This window comes from Lithobates pipiens, unplaced genomic scaffold, assembly GCF_037356315.1.
Source record: "Lithobates pipiens isolate NorthernLeopardFrog02 unplaced genomic scaffold, aLitPip1_a1.2 Scaffold_1, whole genome shotgun sequence".
Taxonomy (NCBI): domain Eukaryota; kingdom Metazoa; phylum Chordata; class Amphibia; order Anura; family Ranidae; genus Lithobates; species Lithobates pipiens.
In genome coordinates, this window is record NW_027507685.1 from 78,559,257 (window position 1) to 78,581,494 (window position 22,238).

A 22,238-nucleotide genomic window follows, 5' to 3' on the forward strand; every position below is an offset into this window, starting at 1 on the left:
GCAAAAATGCAAACCCCCACGATTAAGCTGGGGGGGGGGGGGGGCAAAGCAAAAACACGTTGGTGGCGTGACCCCAGGCTGAGGTGGTCTCTCTTATTATCACACAACCTTGTGGATGTGTGGCACCAGAGATTCTCTCCTTCTTTCCTCTAAAAATGAAAACACGCTGTTCACCAATGATTGATAATAACAATAAGATACTGTACTAACAGAAAATGTTTAATCATTAGAACTGTATTATGGGAATACACGGGTCTTGTTGTGCTTTGCTGTCCACAATATACAAAATAACTGGACACATTTAATGTTATAACTAGTATAAGTAATTCTAAATACATAAACAAAAATGTAATATATTGTAGTTTACCAGTCCTTGGATGCGATGGCTGAATTCTTTTCTTTTGGCTAGGAACATTTTCAGCATTTACAGAAAATACCCATTGATCTTGCCAGAAATTCAGTGGGCTTGTCACTTTCTATGAATTTAATTAAAAGCACAAACAATATTACCTTCCTTCTGTAAATGACAATTCCCCTGCCATGTAAAGGAGATTAAGGACTTCTTCACATGTGCAGTTAGGAAGCCATAAAAAGGCAGCCTGAAGGAGTTGTATACATGCCACAACTGTGACAAAAATTATACCTCCCCGTTGGAGTACCACCGTGAACACAACTCGCCCTGCAGAACATGAAATGTACACGGTCGCTGCGCAGTGGTGCAGCATTTACAGGGTTTAAACAAGTGGCGAAAAGGTGATATACTGTCGCCTGACCACCTGTCAAAGCCCTTGAAAATCGTTCCAACAAAGAACATTTTTTCAGAGGGATGGCAAAGTCTGCTGCATGTCTGAAGAGAGCCTAAGGCCCTGTTCACAAAGCAGGCGTTTGAGGTGCGTTTTTAAAGCTCCTTAAACACCTACTAAAGCAGTCTGCAATTGAGAATATAGATAGTACACATGGCCGTTCACATTACCAAAACATGAAGCATTTGTGTCATGTCATGTTGCTACACTTCAAAAATGAAGCTATATGGTGAATTTGGAAAGTGTTGAAGCATCTCCTTCTCCTCAAGTTTATAGTAACACTCCACAAATGTCAGGAGCGCAAAGGGCATCTGGGGAGTGTTTTTTAATGCACCTTTTATGCACCAAAGTGCATTACCCTATAGGGGCTATTATTCTGCGTTGAGCAAGTGTGAACAAAGCCTAAGGAAGGAAGACATGTTTGATGTCCAACCTGGGTGGATCACAAGGTGAGAATAAAGGAAAAAGTGTAATAAAAAGGGAACTAATGTAGTCACCACATTTAGGGATGAGTAAGCTGCAATATATTACATTCATGTTTTTTAGTTTAGATATGCTTGAATTCCTCCTTTACATGTTAGTGCTCATGGAAACCTCTTCCATGGATGAAAATGAGTCATAAACTGAAAAGTCTAAGTGAAAAATGGAATTCTTCAATAAATGAACCCCAATAAAACATTCACTTAGAATACAGAATAGAGGGGTAGAACCTCCTCAGACAAATATTTTTGTAGGTCGATTCGAGGATCATCGAGGTCCAGATTAAGGAAACCGTCCACCAGTTTCTGACACCTGAGAGTAGAAATAAGAAGGATGTAAGCTGTGTATAATCACGAGGAGAGAGCCATTGTGAAGATTATACTTATTAGGAAAGAAAAATTGAAAAAGTAAATGTGCAGTAAAAAACATTCTTTAAAGAAACTGATGGATGAAAACTCCCACAATGGCCAGCTGGTGGGAAATGTAGCTATATTTGGTTTTCTGGCCACGGGAGGGTAATAAATTGCCCAAGCTAGGCTGTAAAGGCTAATTCGCTAAGTAACAAAAGGTTACTCATATAAATATTAACTCTCTCTTACTTATCTAGTTTTTCATGCATTGAATCTTGACTGATGCACTCTATGGCCTGACCATTCCGAAACAGCTCTGAAACCTGTGAATTAAAGTATTTCGCAATAATTATAACTTGAGCCATTGACATTGTCAGGATACATTAGCTTACAGCACAGGGCACTGCTATTTTTCAGTTCAAAGTTCCCAGAATAGAGCAATGCCATACCCTGAGGCCACTCCTTGTGTTAACCTACCCTGTACCTGACCCAAACACTAATCCTTTTATTACCTTTTCCTGTAAATCTTACCCTAACACTAACCCTCACGAAAAAAAAACAATACAACCCCGACTCTAACACTAATCCCCAAATTAACTTTCCTTGTAACCCCAACTCTGACACTATGCTTTGTCAAAGCTTGCTGCTCACACTGCTCTTATAAAATCTGAAACAGGCCTAACAATAGCCCTCATATTAACTCTCACTGAAACCCTGAATCTAACATTATCCCACACAATAACTGTACATATAACCCTGACCCTAAACACTACCCCTCACTTTAAAGCTGAAGTTTAGATCCTCAACACTTCCTTAAAGGAAGCTAGTCTGAAAGTTATCACTAGATGGTACATGACCCCGTCAAAACTCTCCATTATCTTTCCTTGTGTGTCACCTCTCTGTTTTTGAGGGTGTCAGATAAAGGGAACCATGTTACACGTATGGTGGGACTGTCCCAAAATCAGAACCTTTTGGAACAAAATCTTCCAAATAATGTCCAAGGTTACAGGGTTCTCAATTCCCATCTCCATCAAGAGCCCTCCTGAACTTCCAAATCCCTAAAATTACGATATTCAATCAAAAACGTATCTTCTTTATCCTCTTAGGCACCAAACTCACCATAGCCAAAGCCTGGAAGCTCCCCAAGGTCTCCATTCAGGCAGCGAAACGTAATGCGATTTTTAGCGAAACTGCAACATTACGGCGGACAAATTGGACACTAAGTGACACTTTTTGGGGACTAGTGACACCAATACAGTGATCATAGCTAAATAAAAATTCACGGTTACTGTATAAATGGCACTGGCAGGGAAGGGGTTATCATCAGGGGTGATCAAAGGGTCAAGTGTGCTCCTATGAGGGCTTTCTAACTGTGGGGGGAATGGGGGGAATGGACTGACTGGAGGAAGAGAGACATCAGTGTTCCTGATTAGCAGGAATCATAGATCTCTCTCTTCCTCTGTGACAGAACGATGGTCGGCCTTGTTTACATAGGCAGACCACCATTCTGCCTATGAACGATCACGGGTGGCCATTGTGGCCGCTGGACCCGCTGACTGGCTTCCGCTGTGTCCAATGTGATTAACCTGCTGATTGCCTTCTGCACGTGCACCCCAGAAAGAGGAAACAATGTACAGGTACATTGTTTTGTGCAGCCGGAAGCAGTTAAAGTGTCTATAGGTACTGTAAATGTCTCTTAAACGTGCACCATTCATTTAGATGCAGTCAGTAATGTCACCGGCGCATGCGTTCTAAAGGATCGGCATTCCCATGCCGTTCCTTCAGGGTCATGCCATATACAGCAACTCTCAAGCACATTCCTTTTCAGGTAAATCTGTCATACCGTGCTAGTATGCGATGCCTTAAACTGCCCGGGGGCCTGATTTTTTTTTTCTTTGGATGCATTTTACTACTGCTTTAACTTTCCATATAACCCTTGCTTTCACATTAACCTTCATAGTAACCCTGACCAGAAACTCTCATATTAACTCTCCCAGTAACCCTGAATATAAAAACAAAAGAACCTGCTGCTCCAGGTGAGACAGAAAGCCTAATGGTATCACGGGTGCCAAATGAATGAGTAATGAATAAGCGCACCTGTTAGTGTGTAAATGTGTCTACCATTTGAACTGTTTGTAACACTTGGGATGTTCGTTTATTAAATAAGAATTTGATGGATCTTGGACTGCAGCAATTTCTTCACTGTTAACCCTGAATATAATACTAACTTTTAATTTAACTTTTCCCTGTATCGCTGATCCTAACACTAAAGCCGGGCAGAGTGACTTCAAAGAAAATTTCTTGATTCCCACATCAACACAATCAGTGTTGAGGGGGGAATCCCTCTTATGGAGCCATTGTGTTCTCCTGGCAGGGGAGAGTCATTCCTCCAGCAAGGAGAACACAAGGATTACTGTTAGCAGCTCTAATAGCCGCTAGCAACAATTACGTGTAAAATCTGACAGGCTGGTTGATCAATCAACGTGGGTACATTCAGCCTGCCCATACATGGTTTGAATCTCAGAAGGTCTCTGTTGAACCAGCCTAGATTTGAACATTATGTGGCTGACTTAACCCCCATATACAATTTTAACCCTAAGGCCTCAGTCACATGGGTACTGAGGCCTGTACTGCATGAATGAGGCATTTGTTTACCTCGAGCCAGCTGGAGAAGCATGCAGGCAGCCTATGTTAGTGAATGAAGATGCAGTAGCTATATGGACACAGACGCACATTCGAGTTTGAAAAGTGCCGGGGCAGGTGTACTCTGCATTTGGAGCCATGCACTTGCTCCTGCATGTTTGTCAAACTCAGATGTGTGGCTGTGTCCATACAGTGCTACATCTCCATTTAATAACATAGAATGCCTGTCCGCAGCTCCACGCGTTTAAACAAATGCCTCATTCACATATGGGCTTCAGCACTCGTGAATAAGACCTAACACTCAGATCAACCCTCACAGTAACCTCCCTTGCATAAAAATATTTCCCTTGTTTGTATACTCACCTCTTCTTTGCTGGGATCCTACTACACTAAAAAACTGACTGTGAAGCACATACGTTTCAAGGGAGCAGATGTTGTATTTAGATCTGTCAAGCTAAACCATGCTAAACCATGCCAAGAACAGAGAGTGGTTACACATAACTTCTACTTTTTACACTTTTCCAGATGTGTTTAACTGTTAGACAAAGAATCCATACACTGTGTCTGTTTAGATGCAAATAGTGTTTAGCAGGATACTTCTTTATGTGTAAAATGCTGTCTGGTTTAGAACGGAAATGGACAACATGAATATTAAAGAACAAGTGTAATAGGGAAAAACAAATTATATATATATATATATATATGTATATATTCTATGATAAAAATGAAGGGGCAAATAAAACAGAACTCCAGCCACAAATAACAAAAAAATGAATAGCCTAATAAAAGATAAAAACAAAAAACAAAAGAGCTTTTATACTCATTTTCAGTCAGCTGTATGTGGAAAGTACTTCCTTTTGTCCACAAGATGTCATCGTTCATCTGGGTTGAATGACAGTCTGCACCATTCAACCAAATTGTTCTAAATCCAGGGTACCATCTGTCAGCCCCTACTCTTTTTTTTTTATTCCATTTCAGCGAAATTCCCTGAGAGACTTATTTCAACTTTCCCAGTTCAAATTTTGGTCTCTTCTCGTTTTCAAATATTTATTAAAACACAATTTTTATTTAGTTTAGAATGAAAACAATACATAGACATTCTTACATCGATTCACACATAAATGAAACAGCTTAAATGCGGACGCAGCCGCTAACGTGTCTAAAGTAAAGTAACAGCCGTATGGGACTTTAGGAACAGTAAAGTGAATTACTTCCGTGTTTTAGTCCTAACTTCCAACAAAAGATCTCCCAGAAACTACTAAAGAGTGGACGGAAGTATTTGGCACTGTGATGTCAAAATATATGTCTAGTATCATATCTAAGATTTTTCTAGAGGTTTTCTGATTTTCGTTCTAATTTTGGGCATAGTAAATCGAAGAGTGAGGTCGTGGAGTGATGAGTTGTATTCGTCTAGGGGGGGGCGATTTTCCATTTCCATGCCTATCTGAGGGGAGACCTGTAAGATGCTGACCAAAGTCCCCTGAGATGGGGTAGTATCAAGAAAGGGACAGTAGGAGTGAAGTAGCAGACCCTTGCCTAGTCCCATGTTGTTTTATTTTATATAAATGTCGGTGGTTTAGGTCTGCATATATCTCTTGTATGTGTCTGTAGTCGTGAAGTGAATCCAACATGACCAAGTGGCTGTGAATTTTGTTTGTGTATCATTCGCCTGGTGTATGAGGTCCTCCATCGTCATTGTGGTATGAATGCAAATTAGCCAGTCCCTTATGAGAGGTGGGTTTGGAGAGCGTCAGCGTAGTGGTATGCAGAGTCTGGCTGTATTTACCATATGCATGGCCAGGGACTTGTAGTAGATATGGTTGGGTGTTGCAGAGTGCTGAAGGAGGAACTGGGCTGGGGACCGATCCAGAGAAAGGGTGGTTACATCTGTGATAATTTTTTGGACTTTGGACCAATAAGATTGTAGGAGAGGACATGTCCACCAAATGTGGAGTAGCGTACCCACTGCCCAACAGCGCCAACACGTCTGGGGATTGGAGGGGTTAATGAGGTGTAGTTTGTGTGGAGTGTTGTACCATCGTGAGGCAATTTTGAAGGCATTCTCCGGAATTTGCACATTAACCGATCCCTTATGGATAGATCTGAATATGATATCCCAATCAGCGTCTGTGAGTTCGGTCTGAAGGTCTAGTGCCCATTTGTGTCTCATTTGGTAATTCACCCGTGTATGTTCTGAGAATAAAAGTGCGTAAGTAGTGGAGATCATATGGCTCTCTGGTTCCTTCGTGGAGCATATAGATTCAAAGGTCGTTAATGGTCTGGACCAATGTGGTCTGGGGCTACGGTTGTGGAAGAAGTGTCGAAGCTACAGGTATATCCAAAAGGGGAAGGAATCCTTGGTCGTAAGTGTTGCTAAGTCTGTCGGGGACCTGAGTTTGTCATAGACAAAGAAGTGACACTCTCTCACCGTTGTGTGGGGCCAGTCAACCGTCAGAAAGGAGGGGTGCATGCTGGGTGTAAATTCCAGGTTCCACCTGAGTGGGTCAGTGGACCATACGTGGTGGATATTTTGTGGTTGTCACACACCCAACGGAAAAAGTGTAAGGTCGGGTTGATAAGGGGGTGATCTGTATGTGTTCGAGGTCTATATCGTTGGTTGATCCAAGGCAGGGTTGCCAGTGGTATAGGGGAAAATGATTGGGTCCAACTCGAACAATCTTTCAGATGTTTGTGAGCATGCCAATCAATTATTCGAGTTAGGTGGCAGGCCACATGGTATTTGCGAATGTCAGGAAGGCCTGTGCCGCCTTGCAATTTTGGCAGGGTTAGCCTAAGAAAGCTCAAGCGAGGGCGGAGTTTGTTCCATATGAAATCCGTGAACATTTTACGACAGGTAGCGTAAAAGGCCGGGGGAAGTGAAATCGGAATGGTTTGTAGATAATCAAGTATGCGTGGTAAAACATTCATTTTGATTATTGCGGTTCTTCCGAACCAAGATAAACATTCTGGTGACCATATCTTTAGGTCGTCGGTAAGTTTCTTAATCGGTGGGAGGTAGTTTAGGGTATATAAATCCTTAAGGGAGGCTGGGAGTTGAATACCTAGGTACGTGATTGATCTAGTTTTCCATTGGAAAGGGAAGTTGGGGCTGCAGAGGGAACATATCGATTGAGGTAAGGTGATATTTAGGGCATTAGATTTGGAAAAGTTAATTTGGAGATTCGTAAGTTATTTGAATGTATCGAAGTCTTGAAGGAGGTTGGGTATGGTTGTGAGAGGGGCAGATAGGAAAAGTAGGATATCATCTGCAAACGCCGCTACTTTGTACGTGCGTCCTTCTATCTCTATTCCTTTGATATTCGGATTGTCTCTAAGGCGTCTTAGGAGGGATTTCAGGGTCAAAATGAAAATTATGGGGGAAAGAGGGCATCCTTGGCACGTACCGTTAGAGATGGAGAAGGCATCCGACAAGTGGCCATTCACCCTTACCTGGGCTGTGGGGACGGAATATAATGCTTGTATGAGGTTGAGCATTTTAGAGGGTAAGTGAATTGCTTTGAGCACTTCAGTCATGTAGTCCAAGGCCACTCTGTCAAATGCCTTCCCCGCATCCAACGACAGCATGAATCCTTGCCTTTTGGAGTGGGAGAGCCAATAATTTATGTTGATATCCTTGAGAGTATTATCTCTCGCTTCCCTACCAGGAACAAAGCCTACTTGGTCAAGACTAATGAGTTGGGGCAGGAGTGGTAGTAATCTATTTGCTAATGTTTTTGCGTACCACTTAAGGTCGACATTGAGTAGTGAGATGGGCCGGTAGTTAGTAACTACAGAGGGGTCTTTACCTGATTTTGGTATAACGGTTATATGGGCTTGTAGAAATTCTGTAGGGGGCTCAATGGGCATAGTGAAGGAGTTAAAGGCAGTCAAAGTGTGGTGTGAGAATTTTCCACGAAAGTTTTGTAATAGGCCACTGTTAAGCCATCGGGTCCAGGGCTCTTACCTGGTTTGAGTTGTGTCAGTGCCAAGGAGACTTCTGCTGTCGTAAGGGGGGCATCTAGGTCTTGCGCGTCACAGTCTGATATTGGGTTAGGGCTATATTGTTGTAGGAATTCTTTAATTCTCTGTAATCTGGAAGTAGAGTCGATAGGTGATTCAGTTGAGGGCAGGTTGTACAGTTTGGAGTAATATTTAACAAATTGGCTTGCAATGTCAGAGGACTTGTGTATCTTCCGACCCGAGGTGTCAGTCACAAAGTGAACGGTATTGGTTGCTTTTTTGATTTGGAGGGCTCTAGCCAGTGTTTTACCAGCTTTATTGCCAAATTCGTAGAAGGATTTTTTTGATAAAATGTATTTACGTTGAGTTTGTTTACCTAGAAGCTCTAAAAGTTCAGAGCGTGCGCTCGTGAGTGCGTCCAGTGTTGCAACTGCCTGGGTACGTTTGTGTGCGGATTCGAGTTTTTGGATGCGTTCTAGGAGGTTAGAGTATATTTTCTTCCTGTCGCTGTGCCTCTTGGCTGCCAATGCTATAAATGTCCCCCGTAGGACGCACTTGTGGGTTGCCCAATTATTTAAAGGGGAGGTGTCGGACGGCTTGTTTTCTGCGAAAAAATGTTTGAGCTGAGAAGTGACTCCGGCAATTAAAACGGGGTCCGAAAGTAAGGAGGGGTCCAATCTCCAGGTGGGTTTAGGCATTTTCGTGTCAGGTAGTTTTAAAGTCATTGAAATGGGGTGATGGTCCGATAAGAACATAGGGTCGATGGCCGCGTGTTGAAGTAGGGGTAAATCTTTTTGTGTTATAAAGAGAAAATCTATACGCGAATATCTGTTGTGCGGGGCCGAAAAGTAGGAATAATTCTTTCCGTTAGGGTTCAGAATTTGTCAGGTGTCGTGAAGCAATAGGGTTGTCAGGCATGATTTTATGTTCTTCAGGGCTCTTTAGGGTAGGGAGGAGGTGCCCGAGGATGTGTCTAAAATAGGGTTGAGGGGGACATTGAAATCCCCTCCTAAGATTACCATTCCTTCTTGGAAGGCAATCAGGGCGTCAGTCAGTTCTCTGAAGAATAAAACTTGGTGAACTTTAGGGGCATAGATGTTAACTAAGGTGAGTTTCGTACCTGCATAATAGCCTTTGAGAAATATATACCTTCCATTGTTGTCTGTAAATTGATCAGTCAATTGAAAGGGACAATTTTTGTGTAAAAGGATAGATACGCCTTTCGATTTGGTCAGGGGAGAGGTCGCGTGGTATGCTGTGGGATAAAAATGGTTGTGCAGTTTCGTGATCGATTTAGTCTTGAAATGAGTTTCTTGGAGGAATATGATGTCAGCCTTATTCTTGCGCATAGTAAGGAGGAGTTTAAAACGCTTCTCTGATATATTTAAGCCTTTGGCATTGAGTAATATTATTTTAGCGTGTAGTGGTTTTGCTGGTCTGCTGGATGGATCCATAATCAGTCGAGTAGTCAGGGGAGGCAGAAAGATGGTTAAGGTATGAATCTAAGGGAATAGGAGGAGGAGTAGTTTGGCGTCGGAAGATCGTTCGATAGGTGGTCTGCTTTCTAGCTCCGAAGGCCAGAAGCCAAGACAAAAATAAATAAATAAATAAAGATAGAACCCGTAAGATACAAGGTGTCCAAGGGCTTAAATACTGGCAGTGGCGACACCCTATGCACCAACACCAGTGCAATGAAATCTCCCAAATGTATATGCCAGTTGAGGTCAGTGGTGTAAAGGGTGGCTATGAAGAACAGTATGAGTTAATGCCACTGTGTTGGGGTTGACTATGCTCTGGAAGAGAGAAATGCTTATTATTTAACTCAAAGAGTATATAATACTCAATTTAGATAATGGATTGTTGACTACTGTAAATGATTTTTACAGAAAAATATGTTTTCAAGTGTGCCCCTTACTATTGTTTATCTTTTATTTAGTTTTAGTCATGTCTTTTCTATAATTTATCCAAGGATATGCGGCATGGCTGTCTCGCCTGTGGCCAGGACTGCATCTCTCAGTGAGAGTGAACTGAAGCCATTGGGTAGCGCCCCTTTTAAAGGTCGGCTTGTGAGGTGTATAAATGGTCAATAGGTAATCCCGCCTTAGGTGAGGCGGCATGGGAGTCTGCGGTGTCTTAACAGCTCATTGGTGAACAACAGAACAGAAAAATAAAGCAGAACCCTCTAGAGGGAATAATAGCTTTATTAGAACACACAGGTAAGTAACCATAAAACATATAGCATATAACCTTTAAACTTCATTTGCAATTGCATGAACCAATATGAGGGGTCGGTTGGAGAGTGTTCCCCTCAGCATGTAGGTGAACCCTCTCCAACCTTAAGGGAGGTGGATTGCAAGGCGGCCGAAAAGCCGTAACTGCACGCTCACATATGTGAAAGGAGGACCCTGGTACAGGTTAAATCCTTAGCTTTTGAAGTGTGTCCCTGCACAGGACGGGAAAGGTCAGGTTTGAGGTGTCTCCCTCATGCTGGGCAGCCCAAGCGGTGTGGCCAAGACCCACCGCGAAGGCAGAGCATCATAAACCCCCCTTCTGTACAAAATTCCGGAGGGAGTGCAAATCTAAATCCCGCTAACCGAACTGGCATGGGCCCAGGGGAAGGGGGGGAGATGGAGGGGAAGAGATGAGATAAACTTCGGACAGTAACAAGGAGGTGAGGAAGGGTAGGGCACTAAAAATGTATCTAGATCAGTATCTAAACCAGTATAATCCTGTGCTAGGGAACATTATCATAGTATCTGACACAACACAAGTTCATACGAGCCTTAGGGTCCCTTGGTGCCCGTGCACTCGATATGTCTAACTCATTTAAATGGAGGGGGAGCAGTCCCATTGCCTATCTCTCATAACGGACATATGTCTCTGCATGCCAGTGTCTGTTACCTCAGTGTTCCACGTAGTCTCAGCGCTTCGGTACAGTTTCTGTGTGGGTATGGGTGCAGCACGAGAAGTCACCTGTTGCTGCTATATATAAAATAAAATAAAAGTGGGGAGGGGGCGGGGCTCCAGTCTCAGCAGTGGCTCTGGCATTTGTGTTCGGAAAGTAGAGTCTCCGCTATCCTCCGGCAGCAGATGATAGCCTGTATGGTGGAGTTATCCATGACATATACAAATGTGTCCGGTCTCACAATGCCACAATCGTGGGGAGGTGCTATACCACAGGGTAAAAGATTCAGCCAAGTCAATGTGAGCGTGGGATAAGGAATCGGTTCACTTAATCTACCGGTCTCTGCGTGCTCTTCGCGAGAGTGGAGCAGCCGTGGGGCTCGGAGGTGGGTGTCTATTGTGAGGACCTCCACTCGGTCTGGTCATAGATGGCGATCTGAGCATACTATAGTTGGAGGATTGGAACTCCATGAGGTCCTCTTCTGGTCTGATGATGCTACGTGGGGAGAGCTGGAATTCCGCATACCAATCAGGAAGGGTGACATATGGTATGTCCAGCGTGCGGCAGAAGGAGTCTAGATCTTCTGGTACTCAGCGTGGCTGTATGGCCCTGGCGCGAGGCTTGGAGAGCGAAGGGAAATCTCCATCGATATCGAATCTCTCTGCTCCTCAGTATCTCCAGCAGGGGGGTGTAGATCTCTCCAGTGTCTAAGCGTTAGTGCTGACAGATCTTGATAAATGTGAATAGTATGCTCTTCAAAGATTAAATGTATTTTCTCTCGGGGCTTTCTTGAGGATTTCTTCTTTGATGGCAAAGTCGTTGATGTAGCATATCACATCTCTCGGTGGATCCACTTCTTTGCCCTTAGGGCGGAGAGCTCTGTAAATGGGTTCCATGGTTATGGCCGTTTGGGGAGGTCTATCCAGCAGATTATTAAATAAAGACGTGAAAATTAAATTAAATAAAGACGTAACTGATCTTGTTCCACCGATTCCGGCAGGCCCCTCACTCTGAGTTTGTGCCTGCGGCCTCTGTTGTCGATATCCTCGATGTGGCGCTGGAGGTCCCGAAGCTGTAAAGTGTGGGTATCCAGCTTGCGGTCGGTCTGTCTGAGCGCCTGCTGTTGATCCGCTTTAAGTTCAACTGCTTGTACCCAGCCTGTGATCGCTTGGATCATGTGACGGAGATCTGAGATGGCGGCCGTAAGCGCGTCCTTTATGTCAGCCGCTACTACACATAAGTCTTGAAGGCATGGGTGTTGGTGAGGAGTTTGATGCCTCTCCTCTGAAGTGACTCCCTGATCCGCTGGGGTGAGGGTGATCCCGATGTGGCCCTGGGCGGGAGAGCTGGCCGCCATGTTAGAGCCCTGAATGCGGAAGAGCTCCGGTATAGTGTGGTGAGAGCAGGCCCCCAGGTCTCTTGGGGAGCGCGAGCGGGATGCTGAATGATCACGGGAGGATGTCCCCATGTTCAGTCGAGTGATTGACTTAGTTATCTCCTATTATCCAGTGTTGTAGGCCACAGGCGAGACGGAGCTCAGGCACTAAGCAGCCATCTTCTTCCAAGGCTAGCCAAGCCCCCCCCCCCCCCCCGTCTCTTCTCGTTTTCACATCATCGTGGATAATTGTAAAACTTTTTTATTTATTATTTTTTTGGGTACTTTCGGTTTTCATATAAAACAAGTGAGCTTTCTCCCCTAATTTATCCGCTATCCCTACCTTCCCTTGTTTCCATTGTTGCCTTTTGATTACATTTCCTCCAACATAATGGAGAGTTCTCTGGTTGATATCGGTTTATTCTTGCCGGTGTCCAGTACCATCTGGCTAATAGTTTATAGTTCAACTCGATGGAATTCATATCTCGAGCACCGTCATGGACTGCTCTAATCATCCTCTTCGCTTGTTCATCATCAATTTTTAAATCCAATTCCTTTTCCCATTGGTCTATGTAGGCCGGTCTTCCTTGTCCTTCTAACACTGAGTATTTCATATATTTTGGATATTCCTTTCCTTACCGAGTGTTGAGTATAGCAGAGCTTCTCCAGGGGCCTCCTTTCTCCTTCTCTTATTGGCTGTGAAAGTGATTTTACAAAGTGTGCTAATTGAAATTGATTCCAATCATTCCTTTTCTATTTCCTGTCTTGTTTTAATTTTTCCCTTCACCACCACATCTTTCAATTGGGGTTTTTTTATTTTCCATGCAGTGAATATCTCATTCCCAGGTGCAAAAAAATTAGTCCCTGAAAGTGCCATTAACGGGGAATTATATTCCCATTTCTCTTTCTGGTTTATTATATCCCAAACTTTAAACACATTTTTAGTCAAAGCATGTGTATTTTGCTCCAGTGTCCTATATTTACAGTATGTGGTACCCAAATATTTTTATGAAGTGTACTGTTACTTAGTGTGTCTTCTATCTCAACCCATTTTTTTCAGTGTTCTCTTTCGTCCATTCTATCATCCTTGTCAATATTACTGCTTTATAGTACCTATTTATACCAGGGGTTCCCAATCCTCCATTTTCCATGTGATTAGTGCATACTTTATTCTAGGCTTCCTATTCTGCCATATATATTTTATCAACATTTTTTTTAAGATCCAAAAAAAGCTCTGCGGTACCCCTACTGGTATCTTTTTCAATATGTATATTACTTTTGGTAAGGTGACCATTTTAAACCAGTTTATTCTACCTATCCAGAACAGTGTTCTAGGGCCTATCCTCGTCAAATCCACCTTGACCTCATTGATCAGTGGGATATAATTTGCAACATATTTTTCAACAGTAGGGGTTATTTTTATTCCTAGATATTTTAGTTCTTCCTTTACCCTGCCAGCCCCCACTCTGACCTCCTAAAAGTCGGTATAGAGAATCATCAGCAGTGCATTACCTCTACTCCTCTCTTTATGATCTCCTCTGGCATTCCAGCTATGGCTGCTACCTTGGCTGCCTGGCTTACTTCCGATACTCCATCCTTCAACTGATAGAAGAAGACCAACTCTTCTCTATCCAGACACCATTCAAACGTCTGCAGACATTAAACAAGCCATTAGAACAATCACAGCTCACATTTGTGTTGATTATGTATTATAGCACAAGTTTTCTTTTGCCACATGAAATTTGCAGTATTTGTGTAATCCTATTAAATGGATGGACCACTGTGTAGGGCACTTGCATCATTTACTTTGGGCTTCCAGAACACTGAGGAATGGTGAGCTAGCGCCTGTGTAGTATAATATACTGTATACATTGCAAGGCAAATGCCTTGAGACAACGTGATATAAATAAAAAGCCCAATAAAGCTCAATATTGGCTGGAAATGAAATGCCTTATGCAATATAAGGGAATCACGACCCATACAATGACATGGCATAACCCTTTGCTAGTAGAGCTAGATACATGAGGGGTTTGACAGCTGGTATCAGGCTGAGCTACAGTATATCCACCAAGTATATCTATTTACCTCCCTACTAGATTGTAAGCTCTAACGAGCAGGGCCCTCTGATTCCCCCTGTCTTGAAATGTATTGTATTGTAATGTCTACCCTAATGTTGTAAAACGCTGCGTAAACTGTCAGCGCTATATAAAACCTGTATAATAATAATAACACATATTTATATAGCGACATCAACTTACGCAGTGCTTTACATATATATTGTACATTCACCTCAGTCCCTGCCTTCAAGGAGCTTACAATCTAAGGTCCCTAATTCACATTCATACATACACATAGTAGAGCCAATTTAGACAGGGGCCAACTAACCTACCAGCATGTTTTTGGAGTGTGGGAAGAAACCAGAGTACCCACAGAGGAAACCCACACAGACACAGGGAGAACATGCAAACTCCATGCAGATAGTACAGGTGGATAAGGGAAAAGTCCTGGTAACCACCTAGTAAAACTTGGCAAACATATCTGTAGAGGGACCAGATGGAAGCTATACAGTCCTGGAAAACTCAGGTCTGATGCTGAAAAGCCTACAAAGTACTAATACTTTTGATGGAGTTAAAAAAAGAGGAACCTTCCCCCTCAGGTCATGTCTGAGAAATTATTTTCCAAATCCATCTAGCAATTGTGGAGCAAGAGAAAGCCTGTCCCTTCTGAGAGCCTTTAGGCAACACAAAAAATAAGTCAGATTGATGAAACGAAGATGTACCTGAGAGATAGATTCACACAGCCCGAACCACATCCAAACAGTGCAAAGCAATATCCTTCAGATGCTTAGGAACGGGACAAAACAATGGTAACACAATGACCTGATTTAAATGAAATGCAGAGACCACCTTGGGCAAAAGACATTCAAGGTCTAAAAACAATGTCTTTGTAAAATACAAGGAACGCTTCTGTATGAGATAATGTTACAAGTTTAGACACTCTCAGAGGTGATAGGCACAAAAAAAAGGCAACCTTATGGGAAAGAAATGTCCCAAATTGGTTAAAAGGCCGGTCTTTGAAGGACTATCAACACCTGAGTGAGGTCCCACAGAGTCGACTGAGAACAAACTCCTGATGCAATGTGAGTCACCCTCTGGACAAAAGCTCTGACCAGTGTGTGCAACAAGCAACAAGCTATGTGTGCAACAAGCAAAGTATGCTTTCTATTTGGGGAAAACCTTATGAACAGCTACATTATGGCCTTTAGCAATGGTCAAGAGATTTTCCTAGAGAAGAAAAAGCATGCCAGGGTAATGTCCAGGACAAGACCCAATATTCCAGGCAGTGCGATAGCTCTACTGTGACTTTTTGAGATTGGGAATTTAGCAGACGTTCTGCACCATCCGATGTACATTAGCTGTGAGGCCATTCGTTGACTGTTCCCAAAGAAACATATCGTCCTGATGCCCCAGTATAAGAATCCTCTGAGCTTAAAAAGAGCCAACAATTGGGTCCAGCACCTGTGTGAACACTTGTGGTGCTGTGGCAAGGCCAAATGGCAGAGCCACAAACTAAAAGCGTTGGTTCCCTAACCGCAATACACGAGTAGCATCGATGAGGGGGAAAATGGGGATGTGTAGGGGAAGCTCATCCTGCTCTGTGAAGGCCCATCCCCAGAAGCTGACACCGAATGACGTTTCTACATATAAATGCCTAATATCACTACATTGTCTTGTAAGTTGCCAATTGTCAAGAAAATAAATTTGATTTTATACTGCTACACTCAGAAGCGCCCTCTTATGTCCTTATCAATTATCGTAGAGAATCTTTAGTCTCTTGAGAGATGCTGCACTACAGTGTGTTGGAATCATTTCAACACCTCATACAGATTCTCCCCACCCCCAAACCATCTCCCCCCAGTGTGTTGGTGACATACACTTCTGCACCATATTTCTCCACATACATGACACTGAAGGGCATTTTCACTCACAATAATCAAACTGCAGCTATTTTTTTTTACCAGTACAAGAAGGGAGATTGTCTAGTGCATATAGATAGAAAATATTTTAACTGTGTAAACTTATCTCACCTGATATTGGACATTTGGGTTCCTTGGGAGTATCTCAAGCTGTATCAAACTGTGAAAGTTAGTGGACAAGAAAATATGAGGACAAGAAGATCCTTGCTTGATCCAGTGTCTCAGAATGGCAGCCAATAGTGACAGCCCATCCACCTAGAAAAACACATAATGTGCATCCAAATTCCTTACATTTATGGCTTTCTGTATTAATGTTTGTATTCATTTTTATTGGAGAAAGAATCAACATAGTAAATACAATAATGCGTCAATAATAATTCAATAATAATAGTACTGTGAATGTGGACGGAGAGATAACTGATCTTATTAAAGGAAGAGGATAAGTTAAATAGTAAATTAGGCACGAGATGGGCAACACGTAATGGAAACACAAAGATAGGGTAGACTGAAATGAGAAGAGGTATAAAAATGAAGTGTGATTATATTTAATTAAATGCCTACACATAATAGGATATGAAAATACGAAAATAGCAATTTGAAATTATACACTCCTTTTTTCTTATGCATTTATTCATATGATATATATATATATATATATATATATATATATATATATATATATATATATATATATATATATAAATTGTATTTTTGGTTGTTTGACACACGTAATAGAGCACTGTAAAGCCCCCTCCTTAATTATACTTTGAATAATGTTTTGCACAAATTGAGTTTTGGTTATGGGTAGGCAAGTGGGTGGTCTTTTTCTTCTCTCTGTTGAAGAGGACATGATCAAGGATCCGGTGTGTTTTGTCAGGGGGGGTTTAGTGTGGTGTATGTTAATGAAAAGATTTATACAGATATATTGTGCAATGTGTTTTTCTATGTTGTGCCGTATTTTGGAAAGTAATTATGAATCTCGCAGGGCCAGCCTCCATCCAGTGGGACTATGTTGCGGTTGACCTAGCACGTAGCTGCGGTCTGCATGCGCTCACTGGCAAGACTGGGGAGGCAGCTGGATCAAATGTCCAGCCCGTCGCCCAGTCCGGCAGTTGATTCTTGATGCTTTGATTTTTTCCGGTGAAATCTGCAAACAAAAAAATAAAATTTACCAGAACTAGAGATCCCAGCAGGGAACTAGGTATTTACTCTTGACTAGGCAGAAAAAAACTGAAGGCCTATAGCAGAGAGGGGGGTGTATATCCCCTAGGACTGCCCATGGGCGTAGCCAAGTCTTTTTTCTGCCTAGTGTCCTACTCCTGTAGGGGGCACTATAACCCTACGGTTCTGAATAAGGAAGTGCTGTGCCTGTCAATGAACAAATAAGAAATACATATTTGTGAGTGCCTCGGGATGTCTGGTATGGTGTCATTTAAGAGGGCAGCACTAGATATTTACAGAGCATGTATATTGTTAACCAATTAATAAGGCAGTATATGTCGCATTGCTGAAAACATTGAGAGGTGGATCTGGGACAGACAAAGATACTTGCAGGCAGAGAGTACCATCTGGAGGGGACTGACAATGATAGACTGAGTATGCTCCTAAATACTCACGTCTCCCAAAGGCACTTGTGACTTTGTCCCATTTATGCCTCATTTTATAAAGCCAGACTCCAGCCAAAACGTGTTTTTCTATAGCATGGGGAAAGGTTATAACCTCTGAAGTTTCTATTGTTTCCATACCCCCATCACATTGTGTTCTGGTGACAAGGTGTCATAGGGAAAGAAGCAATACAAAAGCCTCTCCAATGGAGCTAGATACAGCAACCAATTTTCTGGTAGAGTGAAAATATTCCTTTGCTGTGTGTACCTTCCTGTCCCAGTGACCTCTGCTTTCATTATTGCTTGTTCTGGTGTCACAGGAATAAAAAGAGGTGAAATCTCCCTAGTAGGGGGCACACAGAGAATTACAAGCCTGACAGAAATGTTAAGCCTTATTCTTACAGTTCAGGTTAGAGTTGGCCTTTAAGGAGGCTTGCAATAGAGAAAATATATTTCTTACTGTATTAGTTCCTTTTCCAAATTCATCAATTAAAATAAGAGACTTCACTGTTGCATTATTCACTGCTCGTGTCACCTAGAATTGAAACATATTTTTCATATATAGACTGAGTTACTAGTGGATTTATAAAAAAATGGAGAAAGTAAAGTGAAAGCAATCCACAATATACACATATCATATAAAAACTTTATTGACTAGAACTCAATGTACAACCTTTCAGGACTCCTCCTTCTGACACTCTGCAATAGAACTTAAGCTGGCCATAAATGTATCAAAATTTGGGGAGTTCAGCAGGTACCAGCCGAATTTTGATCCACGTGTGTTGTTACGACAGGAGTCGATTGTTAGATTGACTTTAACCAACTAGTTAAACTTTCATAAATCGGCAGTTGCAGCCGGTAATCAGTGTAATCTGACAGCCGAGAGTCCCGCTGTTGGAATACAATGTCTCAGTGGGGGAGATTTCTTCACCCGCCTCGTTTTTGTGGATGGCGTAATACATTACTTCCTCGTAGTGATGTCATCACGCCATCTGACTAGGAGGACAGGCTCCGTGTGTGTATGCCAGCCAGCATTTTCGTTTATATTCACTTTTACTACTACGCAATTGTAAGTGAAACTTTTAAAGAATACATTTTGTTAAGTTTGAACATACTACACTATGGCAGTCCCCTTTTCCGGAGCTATTTATGAAAGTGCACGGATATTTGGACGGACGTAGTATACAGCTGTACCTGGCCCAGATCTGTGTTGTGGACATCTGCAAGCTTAAAGGCCCTAGGCTGGGTTTAGCCAACCTTCTTTAAATGCTAGCCATCTGGTAAGCACAATCTACATCTATGGTGATCGGGCACTCGTTGAAATGTATGCATGTGCACTGTGATATTAATTTACCAGAGACTTTTATATTCTTCATATTACCCGTGACCAATTTTTTGGCTGCAATTTCTTGGCACATTTGTGGGTTCATGGACTATATTTTATTAATTTTATAGCGCAGTTTTTTTTTATTTTGACCCAAACTTGCATACAAGTTCCACTTCCAGTCTTGCATACACACGGTCGCACAAATTTGTCGGAAAATCCGATCGTTCAGAATGAGGTGATGTAAACCACGTACGACGGGACTATAAAGAGGGCAATAGCCAATAGTTTTTGTCTCATAATTTATTCTGAGCATGCGTGGCACTTTGTCCGTTGGAATTGTCTACACACGATCGGAATTTAAACAATCAGATTTTGTTGTTGGAAAATTTTAGATCCAGCTTTCAAACTTTGTGTGTCGGAAATTCAGACGGAAAAAGTCAGATGGAGCCCACACACGATCGGCTTTTCAGACAACACAATCCGATCGCACATTTTCCGTCAGAAAGTCCAACCGTGTGTACAGGGCATTACACTGAAGGGCAGGCACATGAAACTTTGATTCGCTAAGGAGATATACTCTATCACAAATAAGTATTAGGCAGCACTGTCTTCAATGATCATTCTGACTTTTAAGCACAATCTTTACAGGTGCATAGTTATCCTCCACCACTCAAGAAAAAATGTAAAAAGCCTATCCCCTAAAATATAAAAAAGAAAAATCGCGCTTGCCTTATCAATATACAAAAACAAGCTGCAAAGCCCAAATGTTATACTACATTCATAAAAAAAAGAAAGAAAAGTGGGCTGCGCTAGAAGAATATATAAATAAATAGTCAATCAGTGAAGAATTAAATAAATAAATAGAATAAGAAACAGTTGAGGATTCCGCCAAGCCTATAAGGGAATAAGTGCAAAAAATGCCAAATTCGTATATATAAATAAAACTTTCCAATGTGATAAGAAAAAAATATATATATGTGGAGAGACAAATAGTTCATCTAATTATGCTAAATATTTGACCAGATAACTGAGTGTTGAAAAAACAAATACCAGTAAAAAACAATGTAACAATGTAACAAAAAAAATTGTGAATAAGGACACGATCGACTTAATACTCTAATCGATCCATAGTCACACTAAAAAGTCCATAAAGAGAGTCCCAAAATAAATAATAGTAGTGATAGCTCCCACAGTGATGAAACGGTGAAAAAAAATCCAAAGTTGTGTAGACTGTGAACACCTCCACCGCAATTCACGCTGCCGCTTACCAGAAACAAATGGTTCTTTGTTATAAAGAACCACAAAGCACAGATGACTAATTTTTCCCAGCCTAGGATCTTTAGACAGATGAGATGATAAAGGCAGCCTCTCACAGTTCAGACTCAGCAGAGATCCCGAGCATCAGCGAATATACAAAGAATAAAGCTCGCAATAGTGTAAAACCATAACGTTTAATATATTCAATGAAAGACAAAATGCGCACCTACATAACACCGATAAGAAAACAGCTTAAATCAATCTAGTCGGGCAGTCTCGAAAGAACGCCCAATACTTCCAGGACTACCACATGTAGCGGTGACATCAGTGCGTCGCTCCTCCTCCCTACGTGTTTTGTCACTAACAGGACGTCATCAAGGGGTACGGGCGGCTTCCTGACACACCGCTTATATAATAGAACACAACCAAGCCTCAATTTGACCTCCGGAAATGAAACAGAAACCACCATCTTGGTTGGGGGAAACAAACAGTAATGAAATTATCCTGAAAACTACACCGGAATAAAAACAAGCCGAAAAAAATATACAATTAATTTTCGATTTATGCACATCCAATATGGATAGCAAACACAAATATATCAAAAATAAATGCACGGCCTGTATGGCAATTCTAAATAGATTGGTATAGGTGATCAGCAAATAGTCAACCCCACCTTCCACATACAGTACCTTGAACATCGACTCAACTAAAAACACATTAAAAATAATAAAAATAATAAAAAATAAAAATTACAAAATAAAAAATAAATCTGATATTAGACAAAGAAAATGATAACCAATCAGGTGGTCCATAACCTACCAGAGATCAAACTGATAAGTAAAAATATACAAAAATAAAATTTATATATATATATATATATATATATATATATATATATATATATATATTACAGTAGAACAAAGTAACTAGGAGTTTTCTATAAAGCAATTAACATCTACATTAATGTTCAAACCAAAAGGAACATAAAACTCTTTAGTTTGTACACTCAGGCCATCTCTAGCCTGGAAATGCTCCGAACCAAACAGCTACCCCTCCAATTTGGCCTGAACTCATCAATTCCTAAAAAAATTGTGTTAGAGGGGTCTCTATTATGGACAGCTAAATAGTGTTTAGAAACAGAATGCTTAGTGAACCCTCTTTGAATATTGTTTATATGCTCATTGAGATGGACCTGTAAGGGTTTCTTACTTCGGCCCTCATACTGCAGGCCACATGGACACTGGAGCATATAAACAACCCCGACAGTTGAACACGTAATGAAGGGTTCGATAGAAAAAGTTTGAGGTGCAAGAAGAGGAGAAACTGGTAGTCCTCGTTGTGCATCGATTTAGCTGACAAACCTGGCACCTTCTACACTGATAGTAACCTGTGAGTTCAGAGAAAAAGTTTAATCTTTCGCTAGAAGGGTTCAAAACATTGGGTGCCAACCTATCTTTAAGGGTAGACACCCCCCTAAAGACCACCTGATGTCTATCAGGCAAGATGGCATTCAGAACCCTATAGTTTTTAAGGATATGCCAGTGTTTGTTCATAATGT

The 22,238-nt window shown here is 41.7% G+C and overlaps 1 protein-coding gene across 1 annotated transcript in view; it reads right to left on the bottom strand.

The window, feature by feature from the left end:
* Positions 1 to 267: 267 nt before the first annotated feature.
* Positions 268 to 22,238, bottom strand: part of MSH5 (mutS homolog 5) — a 360,046-nt gene continuing 338,075 nt past the window's right edge. The window contains exons 20-24 of the mRNA XM_077460730.1: positions 18,557 to 18,631; positions 16,604 to 16,747; positions 14,029 to 14,166; positions 1,883 to 1,956; positions 268 to 1,595 (exon numbers count right to left, since the gene is read on the bottom strand). Coding sequence (XP_077316856.1) covers positions 1,487 to 1,595; positions 1,883 to 1,956; positions 14,029 to 14,166; positions 16,604 to 16,747; positions 18,557 to 18,631 — 540 coding nt within the window. The 3' untranslated portion in view covers positions 268 to 1,486. The remainder of the gene's footprint in view (positions 1,596 to 1,882; positions 1,957 to 14,028; positions 14,167 to 16,603; positions 16,748 to 18,556; positions 18,632 to 22,238) is intronic.